Raw genomic sequence first — 18,059 nt, forward strand, 5'->3', positions numbered from 1 at the left:
TTAAGCCAAAATATCTCAGAAAATATTACTGTAACTAAAATTCTGCAGATGACTTATTGACTTTCTTTTAGTTAAATTTTTTGGGGGGTATGCTTTTGAAAATATCTTATATAGATAAGCATGGGTGGGGCTTAGAAAAGTTTTTGAAAAGGTTCATTGTCTGCCAGTTTATTTGCTCTTCTGTTGCTCTTCTGTTAAAGTCTCTCTCTCTCTCTCTCTCTCTCTCTCTCTCTCTCTCTCATACAAACAAACATTCAAATCTGCTCCTTTAAACCCAACTTTTAAACACCAGCTCAGATATATGTATTTTCACTTATTCAGCATGCACTGTGCATTTGTCAATAATACAAAATTAGCTTATTATTTTCAGTATAAAACAGATGTAGCGGTAAATCAAGTGCAGTAAAACAACAAAGTACATCCAACAAGTACATCCATCATCATCATCTTTATTTATTTATTTATTTACTTATCAGTAGTAATAGTAGTCCTATTATAACATAAAGCAGAATATCAAGATAAATTCAAGGCTACTAAAACATAAAATATACTCACCTTTCTGTTGCTCAGTGTTATCTTTTGGTTCAAGAACCCTATGGAATTCAGGAGAATCTACTTCTCTGTCCCCTTGGGGGGCACTCTTTATGTTGGGTTTCTGAATCTTTCTTCGCTCAGGCATGATGTCAGTTCTGTCTGCACCGGCTAAAAGAAGATATTAAAACTAAGAAATAATCTTATAATCCACCTTCTTTTCATCTGACTATCAAATGTCCTTGATGTTCAAATCAAATGGCTTTTTCAAGGTCATTCCATGTGTTCTTCTTCTAACTGTGATGGCTCTGAGCTATTAGTTACCACACTCACTTTATCATAGAAACATTAGTCAAATCCTGCCAAGACCAAACCAGGTTGGCTGCTGTAGTGTATTATTTATTCATCAGCAAGAAACTTTTCTTCCATTACCTCAGCACCAAATAGTCTTTCCTGTGCTATGTACCATTAAATACCAGCCCCTTACCTAATTAACCTAATTAGGAGGAATCAACATACTAATTAAAATAATGTCAATAACAAATAAATATAAGTGGCCTTAACAGGGTAAAAAAATTTCAACAAAAGAAAAGTTCATTTAAATTTTCCATTCTAGAGACAAAATTTATTTAGATTTTCCATTATAAAGACAAAGTTTATTTCAATTTTCCATTTTAGAGATAAAATTTATTTCAATTTTCCAGTATAAAGAGATACAATATTTTACCAAGTTTAAAGTTATTTGGTTTCCAGAAAATATTATAAGTAAACAGACTTTTATTGGACTGTGTCATGACACAAACCTTTCCATATTCAATTGATGTTTGCCACTTTTGACACACCCTTTATTGTTTACCTTAGATATTCCAGACAATGCCAGTTTTCTGGTTCTACACAGACTGTTTGGAGTAATCAGTCTCAATGAACAACACAGAGCCTGATATGCCAGTATGTTATGCAGCAACAAATCAGGGTCTATATTGTTTGCAGTTTGACTCAACTTATAAGCCAGTATATACAATATACTTTCTACATGTAGGAACACATGTCAGGTTGTTGATACAGAGTTCCAATGTTGGAAAACTCTTACAACACTAAATATTAAGGGGCACATTGTATGTAATCATTCTTTATGGTTTGTACTAAGAAACAAGATTATTTGTCTTGTATCAATTTCTATTACTAAGTTTTCAACCAGGTCATTGATTACAGAATATTTTGAATCTAAAAAAAATTAAAAAATCAACTTAAACATTGATGTACAACAAATTTCTGACATATCAACACTACTTTTAGCTTATGTCAAATCAATGACCTGTAAGACATCAGATTTCCAAATAAGGTCAAAGTTCAAATGTTAAGATTCTTTGAGATTTTGGTGACAGAACTTAAACTGTATGAGAACAGACTTTATTTGTTGATTGTGCCAATTTAGGGTCTAACGAACTAACAAAACAAGTGTACATAAACAATTTATGATAATGTATGTATTCATTTCAATGTCAAGTCAAACTGCAAGCATTGCGGAATTGCGGCAACAGGTCAGGGGCTATATTCTTCGTTATACTGAATATTCCTCATAAATGGCATAGACCCAGATCTGCCATTGCATCGTGTTCTTTTAAGACAGATATCGCAATTTGTGATAAGAGAAGAACCTGAATCCTCTTTAATAGATTCTTTTAAAATATGTGCTGTTGTCTGAAGGTTATTCCAATTTAGGGCCCACCTAAGTGCCAAAAAACAAAACTTTTACACCATCAATTTATGTATACCTGTACCCCCAAGTCAGCTGCAAACAACATACCATATGTACTTGCTTATAAGTCAAGTAGCAAACAACAAAGATCCTGATCTGCCATTTCATAATGCGCCTATAGATCAAGGTCTATGTTGTCTCTTCTATTGATTACTCCAAACAAACTGCACAGACCCAGATCTGCCAGTGCATAATGCACTGGCAGATCTGGGTCTGTGCAGCTTGCAGTTGGACTTGTCTTACGAGCAAGTATGTACAGTAGCCCTTTATCTGTCCTCACATAATGGCATACATATGTATCTATGCACTTTGTTAGAAGTAATCAGTAAAAATAACAATTTCTGGATTATTAAGTCATTACATGATATCAGTATTCTGAATTAACTTGGGGGACATGAAACAACATTATATAGTTAGCTACAATAGTTTAGCAGATGTACACTTTATTTAAATTATTTTTTAAAAAATCAGATAATACTGTTAGGTGTCTGATGCATGCACATTGCAACACTGTTCAATCCATATTTTGTACTGCAAAAGAACATTTTAGACACAAAATTTATGCAAGATAGAAAAAGGTACATACAGCAGTCAACGTGTGAAATGCTAATGAATACATCATTCTACAGACCCTGTCACTGATATGTAAATATCCAAAGAAGTTTTACATATCGCATCCACATCCAAGTTGTAAACAAAACAGTTCTCTATCCAAACAGTTTTCTATCCTCAGTGACTATAAGTATGGAAAGCGTTAAGTGCCTATCATCATCTACTAAAAATAGAAGGAACTGACCAAGACACCTGTTCTGCACTTAGGTCGAGTGTTAATTTTCCTCCACTTCAGCTCTCTAGTTGCTGCCCTTGCAACCACCTTCTGGTATCAGGCCATCTTCTACATAGTTTGGCAGCTGATGCTGAACCCAATTAGAGTGGAAGTGTGTATGCAGATATGGGGGAGGTTAATGCATCAGCACTCAAGAATGCAAAGCATCCATCATGTTATGCACCAATAGGATTTTGTGTAAGTCATGATAGATATGATGTTCCCAAAATCATGAAGAACATTTGCTATTGTCAAATTAATGAAGTACATCAATGCTATGATTACCATTTCCAAGACAGTTAATGTAATGCTAACATCTTTTTGCCCACAAAGTCATCAAAAGGACATAAATGTCACAATAATGAAGAAATCTGGAACACATTTACTGTAATGCTAACCTTTTTAGCATCACAAAATCATGATCATATATATATATATATATATATATATATATATATATATATATATATATATATATATATATATATATATATATATAATAATTAGTTAATTAGTATATATCATATATAGTAAGCGCTTCAAGTACTGGGCTATACCAGCTCAATTACATGGATAAATCAATTTCGGGTTGTTTTTTTGTTTTTGTTTGTAACAAAATTTACCTACCCCAGGGCAAAATACTGGTTGAATTATAATTTTCCATATAATATACCTCCCATATCAAAACCAGCAATATGCTATTTTATTAAATATGCATTTGATTTGTGTTACATCTGCATTCCATTTGCTAACTGCTTGCATATCATTAAATATCTATTTTTATCTATAAGCTTGTCATTTTTCATTTAAGGTCTCAAAAAATTCAGAATTTGCATTTAGACCTCCATCCATCATTTCCTTTGAGCTTTTTTTCATGTTTAAAATGAAATGGAAATGAATAACTTAAGTTAGGTATTTTATTTTTGAGATCTTGTCTTGTTAATAGTGTGCATCAATTAAACAGCAAGTACATCAAATGAAAACAAGATTAAATTTACAAAATAATAAATTATATACGTGACTACAATAGGTGTAAAATTACAACTGTACAGTGTTCATCAAAAAATTTTATTTTAAATTTTGTTTCATTCAAATAAGGTTTTACAGTTACAATCTCTGGTGAAGTCTCAGTATGTAAATTGTTCTTGTTCTGCTTGCCTCAACAACGTCACAGCTTATAAGGGGTGAAAGTCCGATCTCGGTTTATCATGCAAAAGGGCTTTAGACTGGAAATTTAAATGCAGCTTGAAAATAATCAATTATTAAATAAATTCATCAAATTTATTAAATCATTTCAATCTGTTTTCATTTATCATTCATCATTCTGTATTCTGTGTTTTGCATTTCCACTCCCCGTTTCCTTTGAAATTCACTTATCATTTTGTTTGTACTCATTCTGCATTACATTTATATTCTGTTTTCATTTCACTGGTAAAATATCAGACCTGAAGGTCACTGTAAAATGACGTGCATATATGGTTCTGTTTTATGTATCCAATTAACAGTGTTATAATAATGGACCACCAAATCTATACCTATTGTTATATTTTAAGCAATAAAGTTTTAATTTAAAGTTCTAACCTTACAAAGTCAAACGCTCATATTACCCATAGTTACATCTTTGCTACGCTAGCAATAAAAGTGCCAACTCTGTTAATTACAAAATTAGCCTTATAATGATCACAGCAGGACTAATAATAACGTAAATGATGATTAATATGTACAAGCATCCAATGGACAGATTAAGCAACAGTAAACCCTCTCTGAACCATTCCCTCCATAACCCCTCCATTAGACATTACCACTCTATGTACTGCAGATGTTGATGCTGATAGTGCAGTCAGATTTAGGTACATGACGCTGAGGGATAACACTAAGAATTCCTCTTCAATGATTAGTTTGGCAATGGCCACACAAATTCACCAACAATACATTCTTTAGTTTGAAATATCAAGAATACTATGCATCATTAATGTGTCATGGATAAGTCTTATTTTATTTTTTTGTGCAAATAATATTAAACTTGCAAGAGTGAGGCCCAGGCTGGCCATGTGATCCAAAGTGCTCACCTTTACTGATCACTACTGTCTCACCTCTGTCCGTGTGGGTTCAAGTCTGTGCTCGGCCAATGTGGCTGTGTGATAAAGCACGACAGTGGGTCTTACTGGGGTTTTCCCAGGTTCTTCTTCCACCAGTTATACTGGTAGCCTATTGTGTGCTGATAAATGGTGTTAAATCTCAAAACAACAACAACTTACAAGAGTCTAATCGAACAAGACTTGAAGTAGATGGGTAACCTCTTATTCAGTGTAGCATTTGCATGAGTCCAGTCGAACAAGACTTGAACTAAATGGACTGCCTCTTATTGAATGTCGTATTTGCAAATGTTTACAAATGAACTGTCTTCAAAAGGATATTTTTGTAAGCTGAGAACATCAAAAGTATGACTACTTACCAGAAAGAAGCCATTATGGGTGTGTTTGAGAGAAAGGAACTACCTGTACAAATGAGGACTGACAGTGAAAAATTACTTCAGTCCATTCAAGTTGTGTGCTCCCCTTGTATTGATATGTTGTCGCATCCAATGAAATTTACAGACGTGAAGCAATTATCTGATTGATTCGCCAAGGTATAGATACGGTTAATGCATCAGAACTTTGGCTAGCAAAGATGTACTCTTACAGAAGAACTGTAGCTTAAGTGTAAACTTACTGCTGAGTGTACAGAAATATTTCAATGGAATAAAGCAATAAATGTCAAAAAGGGAGACAATTTTAATGCTGACAAACTGTTTAAGAGGCATTTCTCTTTAGCAATATATGCATCTAAAAGAAGCAGAAAAACTGGCTTAAAAAAAAGATTTTATCTTGAGATGCAAAGGACAAAAAAAGCAGTGAAAAACTGAGCTAAACACACAATTAATGCCTGTCACTGGAGAGTGAAATGTAGGTCACAGTGAGCTAGTTTTGACTCAAGGGTGTAATAATCCTCCTGAAATACTTATATATCAGTTGCAACTCTACAAGACATGGTAGTGGTGGTGTCCATAATTGCTGTCCCTAAACAACCAAAAACTGCAAAATCAGTTAATATAAGCAAGACATAAGGTTTACTCTTTGTCTGAAGATTATTGTGAAAACCTGTCCAAACTGTGGTTGCCAGTCACAGAAAATGAATGATTCTTTTGATACAGTAATACAGCTTGGAGTGCTAGATTGCCAAAAAGCTCAAACTTGTTCCAACTGGTTCAAACTAGATTTCCTTTCTGATGTTATTGCAACACCAGCACCAATAAAAGTCATCAATGATATACCGATAAAACACCTACACTCTGATAAAAAAATCTTTCTACATGCAATTTCTGCATTAACAATATGATAAATTCCTCTCCTTGTCCTGCTGGCAACCCAACTGGTATGCAAGTATATACATATTTTGGCATCGGTATCTAAAACTAATTGCTAGAAAACCAGACTGCAGATCCAAACCAACCAAAGTCTGAATCACTGCAGGCCGTAAATGCACAGGTACACTTATATATTCACAAACATTCCCTGAAACTTCAAAACACTCCTATGGACTATTGACAGAAGTCAGATACAGTAATGCAGTCTATACAGCACTCCTATGGACTGTTGACAGAAGTCAGATACAGTAATGCAGTCTATACAGCACTCTTATGGACTATTGACAGAAGTCAGATACAGTTGCGCAGTCTATACAGCACGCCCTCACTATAGGGTCCTTCATTATAACACACTTCCCATCAAAATGTTGTTGTTGTTGTTGTTGTTGTTGTAGGGTTTAACGCCATTTTTCAGCACATGATAGGCTATACATGGTGGCCAGTATTAATGGTGGAGGAAGAACCCGGGAAATCCCTGGAAAGAACCACCGACCCTCGAGAAGCTACTGGCAAGCTTTCTCACATATCCACATTGGCCGAATCCAAGACTCGAACCCATGCAGACAGAGGTGAGATGGCAGTGATCCGTAACGGAGAGCGCTTTAGACCACTTGGGGCCCCTAAATGTCATAAGGCACAAATGGACATGAAATCTATTTTATTATGCAGAAGTAAATAAATAATATGCATGATGTACTTCATTATAAAGTGACCTCACTATAAGGCAGTATACTCTATGGACATTGTTATAATGAGGGAGCACAGCAGACTTTCTTGTAATATGCTGTTAATATTTTGTGTCAAAAATATTCGGGTCAAAACAGAGATGGCACTGCCAGATATTTTACACTGCGTAAAGAATGTCTGACTGAATAATTAACTATTTATAATTCTTTCCAGTTCCTGAAAGCATTTTAATAACCAGTGTATGAGTTTGATTTGAATTTTTAATGTAACTTTACACAAAAAATTGTCATATTACTACAATGGCTGCAGTTTGGCAGTTTATAGTGATGTCTAGCACTGCGGCATCATGCCTCAGACATATAGCATGATGTCCCACCCAGTCACATTATCCCGACACCAGGCCAACCAGTCCTAACACTAACCTCTTAATGCTGAGCATCTAGTGAGGCAGCTGTTAGTATCATTTTTATAAGTATTTGGTACAACTTGGCTGGGGTTCAAACCTGCAACCTCCCACATCGGAGTTGGATGCTCTAACTACCAGGCCACAGAAGCAGTTTTAATAATCAAATCAAAACCATTCAAAAGCTTGTAAGTCACTAAATTCATCTGCATCTTCATAAACCAAAGAACAGAATCAACATCCAGTCTACAAAATCTACTACAAAGCAGTATGCATGTACTCACACTTATACTTGTCTGATATCAATGATGAACCTCAGTCTTACAACCTTCCACCACCTCCCCAAAAAAGGGGAGGAGCATATCAGCACAGTCCTGGCTATACAGTGCAGAGTAAATTTAGGAATAATTTTAAAAAGGCATACAAAATCAAGACAAATGCGTACAAAGGTAAAATTTTAAAACACAAAATCAGATTTTTACATAGATTGCACTCCTAAAAATTCTAAGATCCTCTCAACAGTAAGAACGTTAGACATGTACCAGGGCAAGGAGACTCCACTATCTCCTTTTACAATATCTGCAGGAGGGTTCGTCTGGCCTGAATATTCTACACCCATTAGTCTGCTTGAGGGGGGGTTGAGGAGGTAGATCACATGCCAGAAAATTACAATATATACATATCTATCAGAACACAATGTCTCAACATTTGAAGATTCTAACAGTCTAGGATGGGCTGGAATGATGCCAACAGAACCAACTTAGACTGAAAGATAATAACAAGTAGTCTCTGAATTTTCCTCAATGTAAGCATTGTGGACATTATTTCAAACTGGATCCTGAATAAAAAAATAAAACATCAATACATTGGTAACCAATTTGTTTTTGTAGTTTCAAACCGTATCAGATATTTCAATACTATTCCAAAAAACAAGAAGGGTTTAGATGACCTTCAATGCACTGTACCAGTCATAACCATGAAAGTTAAGTTTAAAAAATTATCGAAAGTCAATTTCACAAAAGTTCTTTGCTAAAAATATCATAAGAGTTTTTTAAACTTCAGTTTTCATTGCTGAATCTAAACTTTTGCACAAAATGACCCACAAAGATGTAAAAAATGTGAATTAATGAAAAGGAACAAAAATTCAATGAACTTTGGACTTAATATTACATATCAAATTTTAAACACTTGTTTTTTTCTTCACCTTTTCTATTCTTCATTCCTATCTTCTATCCTTTAATATTTTATAAGATTTACAGACTTCTAACAGATTAAATAACTACATTGCCAGTCATTTTGGATGCCAGATTAGACTTTTCAATTTTGGAAGCTGAATTGTCTGCAGTCAAAAATAACTAGGTCAAACTACTTGCAATTAACAGGAGTGTTTTCTCCACATAACTTAATTACCTCACTGTATACAATCTCTCATCATGTTAATACAGCAGTGTGTTTATTAATTTTACAAGTACATGGGTTTTCTACAAAAATAGATTTTGAATATTTTTTTAACTTAAAAACGTGTATTGATTTACTTAATATAGGTGGGTGCTGGCAGCAAAGTTGATGGGGTAAATCCCTGGACCCCAGCACCTGATTACACCACTGGCCAAGATATACATGTACTAATATTAATCTGTATGTATAATTGTATATTCACTCTTCCTCTCCATCACTAAAGAACATATAAATGGCAGTAACTTGGATATAAAACACCCAAAAAGGCATGTGGTTAATTAGTAAGGTAAACTGACAGAGTATCCTGGATATAAAATATCAATAGAGGAGTGTGGTCAATTAGTATGGTCAAATGACAGTACTGTATCTTGGATATAAAACACCCAAAGAGGTGTGTGATCAATAAATCTAGTCAACTGATAGAATCTAGGATGTAAAATACCCAAAGATTCATGTGTTCAATTGGTATGGTCAACTGACAGTTAATCTAGGATATAAAATGTCCAAAAAGGTGTGTGGTCAATTAGTATGGTCAACTGACACTCAGCATCTTGGTTATAAAACACCCAATAAGGTGTGTGGTCAGTTAGCATGGGCACTTGCTAATCATAAAGACCAATTAGTCCACAAATGCAGCAACTTATATTGAAGATATATGACTAAACTTTAGCATAAAACTTAACACTGTTCATGACAATGACAATGATACCATAACTTTCTATGGAAAAGAGTCACTTTATCTCACCATGTGAGACAAAAACACTGATTTCAGATTTCAATATCCCAACAGAAGTAATTCTGTTATATCATGGTTGATACAGCCCTTAGATTATATCATGGCTGATACAACCCTAGGTTATTTTTTATATCAAGGACTTTTCAAGGTCACTTCCGAGTTTTTAAAGAGTATTTTTACACAAACTGAATGTTCGCTATATGTTACTTTTGCTTTATAATCACTGTTTTAATTGGTACAAACTTAAAAAACTACAACCAATGAGATATTCTACTGCAAATGGATGCTACTCCATCTGTAGTTATAACTGTTGCTTGTCTTTCGCTCCACCCAATTTTATCCCATTTTATTTGTTTATTCTTTCTTTTCAAAAATAAGTAATTTTGAATTTAAAGTGATAAATTGTATTAATTTTATTTATTTTGTAATCACACAGATAACTCAAGACATTTGGCTAAAAACAATGAGATTTTTCTTTTGTATTCTTTTAAGATAAAAACAACTGTTTTTTTAAATTCCAGCAGTTTTGAAGGCAAGCCCTCCTATTCAATGATTTTTCAATGATGTACAAAGCATTATCAAAATGCCTTAAGAATCAGTTCACAGATAAAATGTCTGCTAAAACTTGTAACTTCGGTCTAACTGTATCATGAAGTATAAGTGAATGTCAGTAATCAACACAAAATATGTTGGATTAATTTGAATATAATAAAGTGAAATAAAAAATAATATTGAAAGCCAAAAACAAAAATTAACTTTACCTTGTTCCTTCTTGTTATCCCCAAGTTCCTGTTTACTAGTTGATTTTGCTTGTTCTTCTGATGTAAGTACTACATTCCATTTGCCTTCTGATCCCTGTGCATCATGGGATAGCACTGAGTCTTGGATGAGTTCAGCACCCTAGAAAACATACAAATAAAAAAGATCAGATACAGGGCATAGCTACTGCCAAAATATTTCACATCCACCACCTTGCATGACACTTATATTATTCATGAACATGAGATGCATATCACGCAGTCCATCATCTACCTACCTACCTTCAAGATGGACTTCTCCAAGATACCAGAGCTATGTGAATTCCTAACAGAAGCTTCAGGAAATTGGTAAAGATTGGAGGCTAAAATTAGATCAGTGCTTAGCAGTAACAGTTTGGAGAGAAGATAAACTTGGGGCTCTAGAGGTGTTAGAGCAGATTCTAAGCTCTTAGATAGGCTTGAGTTGCAAACACATAAAATAAAATAAAAGTTTTCTTCAGCGAACCAGATATATAATAATATGGCAAAACGTAGGAAGGAATCAGGCAGTTACTAGTTGAAGTCATAACAGACGTGGGGTTATTTCATAAAAAATGATATGACCATGGCAAATATTTTGCTCCATCCCTAAAGAATGCTTAGAAGTTTTAATGAACAACACTCACAATGAATTCTGAATCCAACACAAATCAATGATATAATCAGTGAGATTGATTTTGTCACCTACTTGGGGAGAAGGAGAGCTACAACTATGCCTGTATCCTAACTACTATACTTTCCTCAAGTATCACAGTATACAGCCAAGAAAAAGTTATTGCTAATGAAATTCTTTAATACAATTACACATAAAAAGGAGGAACATGATAGAAATAAAAAAGGCTGGGCTCTGATTAAAAACTTGCTGTTTTTCTATGGAAAGTCAAATTAGTCCATCTTACAACATTATGCTAGGCGTAAAAACTGTGTTTCCTTGCAAATAAACATAGAACTGAGAAGATTACATGTGATTTGTGTGGTTTCTCCATCTGGACAGTGCTGAAAAGATTGAACAAAGGTGTAACAGAATTAAGAAACAATGGGGCATCTGTGCAGGGTCCTAAGATGTTAGCTATATTTATAAAATTTAATATATTGCTAAAGATTCCTCTTACATTTAAACAATGGAAGTTATCATATGGTTTAAGGATGGGAGATTCTAATTTGAGACCCAGCTAAATTTTAAGTTAAAAATATATATATTTTTTAATTATCTAATATAATAACATCAAGAACAATTAGTACAAATTACAAATGAATAACATTAAAAATTGTGTATGCCAAATGAAACTCCTGACATACAAGTGATATGACTGCAGGTCAGACTGACAGTGCAGAGTAAACTGAAAATATCAGACAGCATTTATCACTCAGCTTGCTACAGAATGTATTTCCAGGATGGTCTCCAGAAAACTGCCTGCAAAATATATTTGTTATCTCTCTTTACTGTTTTGGGACCTGCACCTGAATTAATTTGCTTCACATTACATAAACATTAATAATTTCTGCAGCTATGTAACATCACTCAGTAGAATGGCAGATGATAATATAAACACACTTTGAGAACTGGGGTACCAAAGGGAAAATAATATTAACGGTGCACTAATTATCTCCCTTTATTAAATACATTCTTTTTGTCTTATCTTTTTAATTGAAAGTTGGTTAGGAGAGATCCTTTCCTGTTTTTTTAACACAAATATACAAAGCCACACTCAAAACTTTCTCAAATAAAATTATCTTTCTTAAGGTGCAATTTATTTTATAACTTTAAAGCCCTCATTTTTTCAAACTTCACATATCATGTGACAAATCTTAAGATCTTCATGTTACATTTACATTATGCAGCAATTATAGAGTTTTAATCTTTGACAATTATTGGTTTTCTTCATCCTTTAGTTTTTAGACTTTTCTATAAAGGTTGATAAACCTGACATTTCCTATGAGTTGGCCATAACATTAGGATTAGCTGAAGACTTACAAATGGTCTACCTGTCAACTATTTCTAGTTACTATAGTGTCATATAGTGTTACGGAAGGGGCAAGATCAACGAGAATGGTCAGCGACTGCTGGAGATGTGCTGCTCCCACAGCCTATGTGTGACAAACACTTTCTTCAAATGCAAGGAGATCCACCAGGTGTCGTGGAGACACCCACGTTCACGCCACTGGCACCAGCTAGACCTCGTCATCACCAGGCGTGCAGAACTGGCCAGTGTCCTCCTTACCCGCAGCTACCACAGTGCCGATTGTGACACGGACCATTCCCTGGTGGCCAGCAAGGTGCGAATATTACCCAAGAAGCTGCACCAAGCCAAGAAGAAGGGTCACCCACGTATCAACACCTACTGTGCAAGCAACCCAGAGAAAAGACAGCAGTTCATCAGCAAACTGAAGGAAGCCCTCACCAAAGTGACACCTGATGACACCATTGATTCCAAGTGGTCCCATATCCGTGACTCTGTGTACAAATCAGCCATCACAGCTTACGGGAAGAGGGAGCGAAAGAATGTCGACTGGTATGAGGCAAACTGGGAGGAGATGGAGCCCGTGACTGAGGCAAAGAGGAAAGCCCTTCTGGCATACAAGGCTGCACCTAGCCCCAGAACACTACAAGCCCTCAGGATTGCAAGGAATAACGCCCAGAAGACCGCCCGCCGCTGTGCCAACACCTACTGGCTGAACCTTTGCAACAGTATACAGACAGCTGCTGACACCGGGGATACAAGAGGAATGTATGAGGGTATCAAAAAAGCGACAGGCCCCCCCAGCTACAAGACCGCCCCCCTCAAGTCCAAGACGGGCGAAGTCATCACAGACCAGGGGAAACAACTGCAGCGATGGGTTGAGCACTATCTTGAGCTATATGCAACCCAAAACAATGTCACTGGAACTGCCCTGGACGCCATTCCAGACCTGCCTGTCATGGAGGAGCTAGACACACAGCCCACCCTGGAAGAGCTCGGAAAAGCCATCGATTGCCTTGCCTGTGGAAAGGCTCCTGGAAGCGACGGCATTCCGCCTGAAGTCCTCAAGAGCGGAAAACCAGCACTGCTCCAGCCCCTACACACACTCCTCTGCCTTTGCTGGGAACAGGGATACATCCCACAGGACATGCGTGATGCCAACATCGTCACTTTGTACAAAAACAAAGGAGACCGTAGCGACTGCAACAACTATCGGGGCATCTCCCTCCTCAGTATCGTCGGAAAGGCCTTCGCCCGTGTTGCCTTGGCACGCTTGCAGATCCTAGCCTCCCGCGTCTACCCAGAATCCCAGTGTGGATTTCGAGCCGGCAGGTCAACTGTAGACATGATCTTCTCACTACGTCAGCTGCAGGAGAAGTGTCGCGAGCAGCGGATGCCCCTCTACATTGCCTTCATAGACCTGACGAAGGCGTTTGACATGGTTAGTCGGAGTGGACTCTTCAGACTCCTGCAGAAGATCGGCTGCCCCCCACGTCTGCTTGCTGTCATTATGTCGTTCCACGAGAACATGCACAGCACAGTGTGCTTCAATGGCGCAACATCTGAAGCATTCCCAGTCGTTAGCGGAGTCAAACAAGGCTGTGTCCTTGCACCGACGCTCTTTGCCATCTTCTTCTCCATGCTTCTCCAGTACGCATTCAAGGACTGCAGCGAGGGAGTGTACATCCATACCAGGGCTGACGGCAAGCTGTTCAACATCGCCCGTCTCCGTGCTAAGACTAAAGTCACAGAGGTACTCATCCGTGAATTGCTCTTTGCCGACGATGCAGCCTTGACATCACACACGGAAGATGGACTCCAGCAGCTGGTATGCTGCCTCTCCCATGCATATAAGGAATTTGGACTGACCATCAGTTTGAAGAAAACAAATGTCATGGCACAGGACACAGACTCCCCTCCCTCTGTCTCCATCGATGGGTACAATTTGGAAGTTGTCGAGAACTTCACATACCTCGGGTCTAACATCTCCAGCTCACTCTCCATTGATTCTGAGGTGGGCGGCAGGATTGCCAAGGCAGCAGCAGTGATGGCCAGACTTAACCAGAGGGTCTGGAACAACCCCAACCTCACAGAGAAGACCAAACTGCGTGTCTACCAAGCGTGCGTGCTCAGCTCACTTCTCTACAGCAGCGAAACATGGACCACCTATGCAAGACACGAGAGGAAACTCAACAGCTTCCACCTGAGATGTCTGCGGCGCATTCTGCACATCCAGTGGCAGGACAAAGTACCCAACACAGAGGTTCTAGAACGCGCCAACATGAACAGCATGTTCTCCATACTCAGCGAGAGGCGCCTTCGCTGGCTTGGCCATGTCAAGAGAATGGACCCAGGTCGCATTCCCAAGGACCTGTTATATGGGGAGTTAGCAGAAGGTGCACGACCAACTGGACGACCACATCTGCGCTACAAAGATGTTTGCAAGAAGGATATGAAGACAGCAAACATCAATGTCAACGACTGGGAGAGCTGTGCAAAGAACCGTTCCAGCTGGCGTCTAGCTGTCAGGCAGGGAGTTCAAAACGCAGAGGAAAAGAGAAGAATAAAGCAAGCTGAAAAGAGAGCTAAAAAGAAGGATAAGCAAAAGCGTACTTTGGAGCTATGCCATCGTCTCTCGTAGACGGACAGATGCCAAGAAGAATAGTGTCATGTCTTTCATATCATAGTTATTTGTTTTTTCTTAATTTTTTCAAATAATCTATTTGTAAGGATGCAAATTTCTGTCGATTTATGAAGAGCACATTAACTTGGGCCAGAGAACAATTAATTAGATTTATAGGGACAGGTGCTTGTTAAATTTGTGTTGAGAGAGGAAGTGATTCTTAATTAAGCCTTCATTGATTTAACCATCAGACAGACCAGAAAAGGGAAGGTTAACTTCGATTTTATATCAGAACTGTCAGAGTTGAGTTTTTCCAGATATGGTTTGGAAATCGAGAAGTCAGGCTGACCACAATGGCACCTATTTATAACAGGTGGTAGATATATTTAGTCCTGATTGGTTACACTAAAAAAGGGGTGTGGTTCCCACACAAAATTTCTTGGTTTTTTAAAATAGCCCTCATCAAAAAATCTAGTAAGTCTGCATTTTTCCTGCAACAGTGAATATCTAGGAGACTCTAAGATTGAATCTGTAAGAAATTCTCTCATAAAACATTTGGCAAAGGGACCGGATGTCTGGAAAGTCAACGGACACAATTTTGGTGGTAGAAGCGAAGAAAGCTTGAAAGCACAAGGTATTTGCATCAATCTCATGTAATTCATTGATACCAATATAATGAGATGCTGGAATTTATATGCTTATACATGTATTTGCATGATTTTTTTAAAAAAAATCATTATATCAATTCTCTTGATATGAGTATAACTGTTTGAGTTCATCTATCTGAATTTGTACAATGATCTTCTTTATATAAGTTTGAAGAATTGTTTGAATTTGTCATCCTGCTTGTTATAGGAATGAAAGAATTTCATGCATTACTTTAGTTGATATGAGTTACAAGAATCTGTGTGAATTCACTGATCTTAGATGATTTCACGTATGATAAATATTTGAATGTGTGTATTCGCTGAAAATAACATAGTTATTCATTTAATGAATTTCATTCATTCATTTGTGTAATGGAGACAAGAACGGAACTGTTATGTCTTGTGTGATGTTAATGTGATCAGTGACACTAGGTTTGTTTATGGTCTGCAATGTTTAGCTTGACCACATAACCTTTGGTATCTGTTTGAATTCCAATAGAACGATATCTGTCATAATGAGAAGTAATGATCTATTCCCAGTAGGATATCTGACAGAAGATTTAGGTTGCTTCTCTGTTTATTTTGAAATGGGAATTAGCTCCACTGACGTATCTGTGTACTTATCCAAGTATCTATATATCTCCATACATGTACTTACGTATCCACCTACCCACACCAAGTATGAGGGCCGAAAAGAGGTGAGACAGTAGGGAGGTTGGAGAAGGAAAAAAAAGCAAAAAGACCAAGAAGAACAGCCACAGTGAAGTGGGAGTGAACTGAAAATAAGCTAGTTATGAAGTTGTACAAGGCAATGACTTCGATTGTTCACTCGATTCTATGATGAACCAATCCTATCATTTAAAACAGATTGGCTGCTTATATAAATATATTTGTCTTTTGAAATTTGATGAATGATTTCTTTCAAAAGATGTGTATCTTCCTAATTTAATGTATTATCATAATTGTTTATGTAATTGATCATATTGTTGGTTTTCATGTATGGGGGCTCACATCATTCTGTTCAATACATCTGCTCAGATCTCTATTTATTCCATCTATAATATCACACTTTATTTTAAAATTTACTCGATCCGGGGAACAATACCGAGAGCGATCACCCTCTAGATAATGATAGCCAAATAAAGCGGACACCTTGTAAGAAGGTACAACCTCACAACACCACCACCAGTAGCACCGCTACACTAACAAAAAAAATTATATCTACATGAGTGATCTTTACATGCACTACATTCATACCTGATATTGCTCTCTGAAACTAATAACAGTGTTCTCAAACCACATTGTAATCATGTCATTAAACTGTTTAGAGTTAGGATGGTGAATAATCCATTATTGGTGTTTTCTGTGATAGTCATGTTTGTAAGCTATTCTTTAGTAGTAAACATACTATACATGAATAAAATTGATTATACCATGTAATGACTTGGAAAGGTGATAGGTTTGTTGGCTACACAACATCCCAATAGTCTGTGAGAATTGCAATGATGACACATCACAACCATGTTTCATGATTTTGATAAGCAAGTGGGTATTCTGGTTGCAACAAATGCATTATGAAATGTTTTTGGTTTGCCATTTACCAGGATAGACTCCTGCATTCAGAGAACTGGCTCTTACTTTTGTACCAGAATCCATGCAAAAATCTTTCAGAGAATGGAATTATTCTAATTATGGATACAATCTCTTTAATCAACCAATTATGCTTTTAGATAAAAATAGAAAGTACACTGGTATAAGCTCATACTGACCAAACTATATTTACATACATTGCCTAAACTATTCTGACAAAAATTCTTCACAAAATATTAGAAGAAACTTAACAAGGGAACCTGTGAACTTAAGATAGATGTATTAAATTACTATAGCATGAATAGTCATTAGAATCTCAAATTAATGTGAAAAATGATTGTGTACCCTTTTAGGACTGATGCAATTCCCTTTATAAAAATATGCCACCCAGCCCCCAAGCTGATGTGTAAACACTGTTTAGAACTGACCAGTTTTCAGAGCTGCTTGAGTTATAGAGATATCACAGTATTTGCACAGTAATAACTCATTAACATGTGCCCCGCCAAACAACAGTCACTCAAGTAACACTGATGTGGTTCCCATGCTTATCTAAAGATAAATTTCCAGGTCATTTCCAGGGTTTTTCCAGGATGAAATTGTATTTTTCAAGGTTCACATACAACCATTACTGAATG

At 36.6% G+C, this 18,059-nt stretch overlaps 1 protein-coding gene across 1 annotated transcript in view; it reads right to left on the reverse strand.

Annotated features, from left to right (window-relative positions):
* Nucleotides 1–18,059, reverse strand: part of LOC149789967 (uncharacterized) — a 299,468-nt gene that overhangs the window by 158,849 nt on the left and 122,560 nt on the right. Inside the window, exons 10-13 of the mRNA XM_089973148.1 lie at nt 11,566–11,599; nt 10,847–10,926; nt 10,568–10,706; nt 556–702 (exon numbers count right to left, since the gene is read on the reverse strand). Of these exons, the coding sequence (XP_089829274.1) occupies nt 556–702; nt 10,568–10,706; nt 10,847–10,926; nt 11,566–11,599 (400 nt within the window). The remainder of the gene's footprint in view (nt 1–555; nt 703–10,567; nt 10,707–10,846; nt 10,927–11,565; nt 11,600–18,059) is intronic.

This window comes from Sinohyriopsis cumingii, chromosome 10 (genome assembly GCF_028554795.1).
Source record: "Sinohyriopsis cumingii isolate HCF-2022 chromosome 10, ASM2855479v2, whole genome shotgun sequence".
Lineage (NCBI taxonomy): Eukaryota > Metazoa > Mollusca > Bivalvia > Unionida > Unionidae > Sinohyriopsis > Sinohyriopsis cumingii.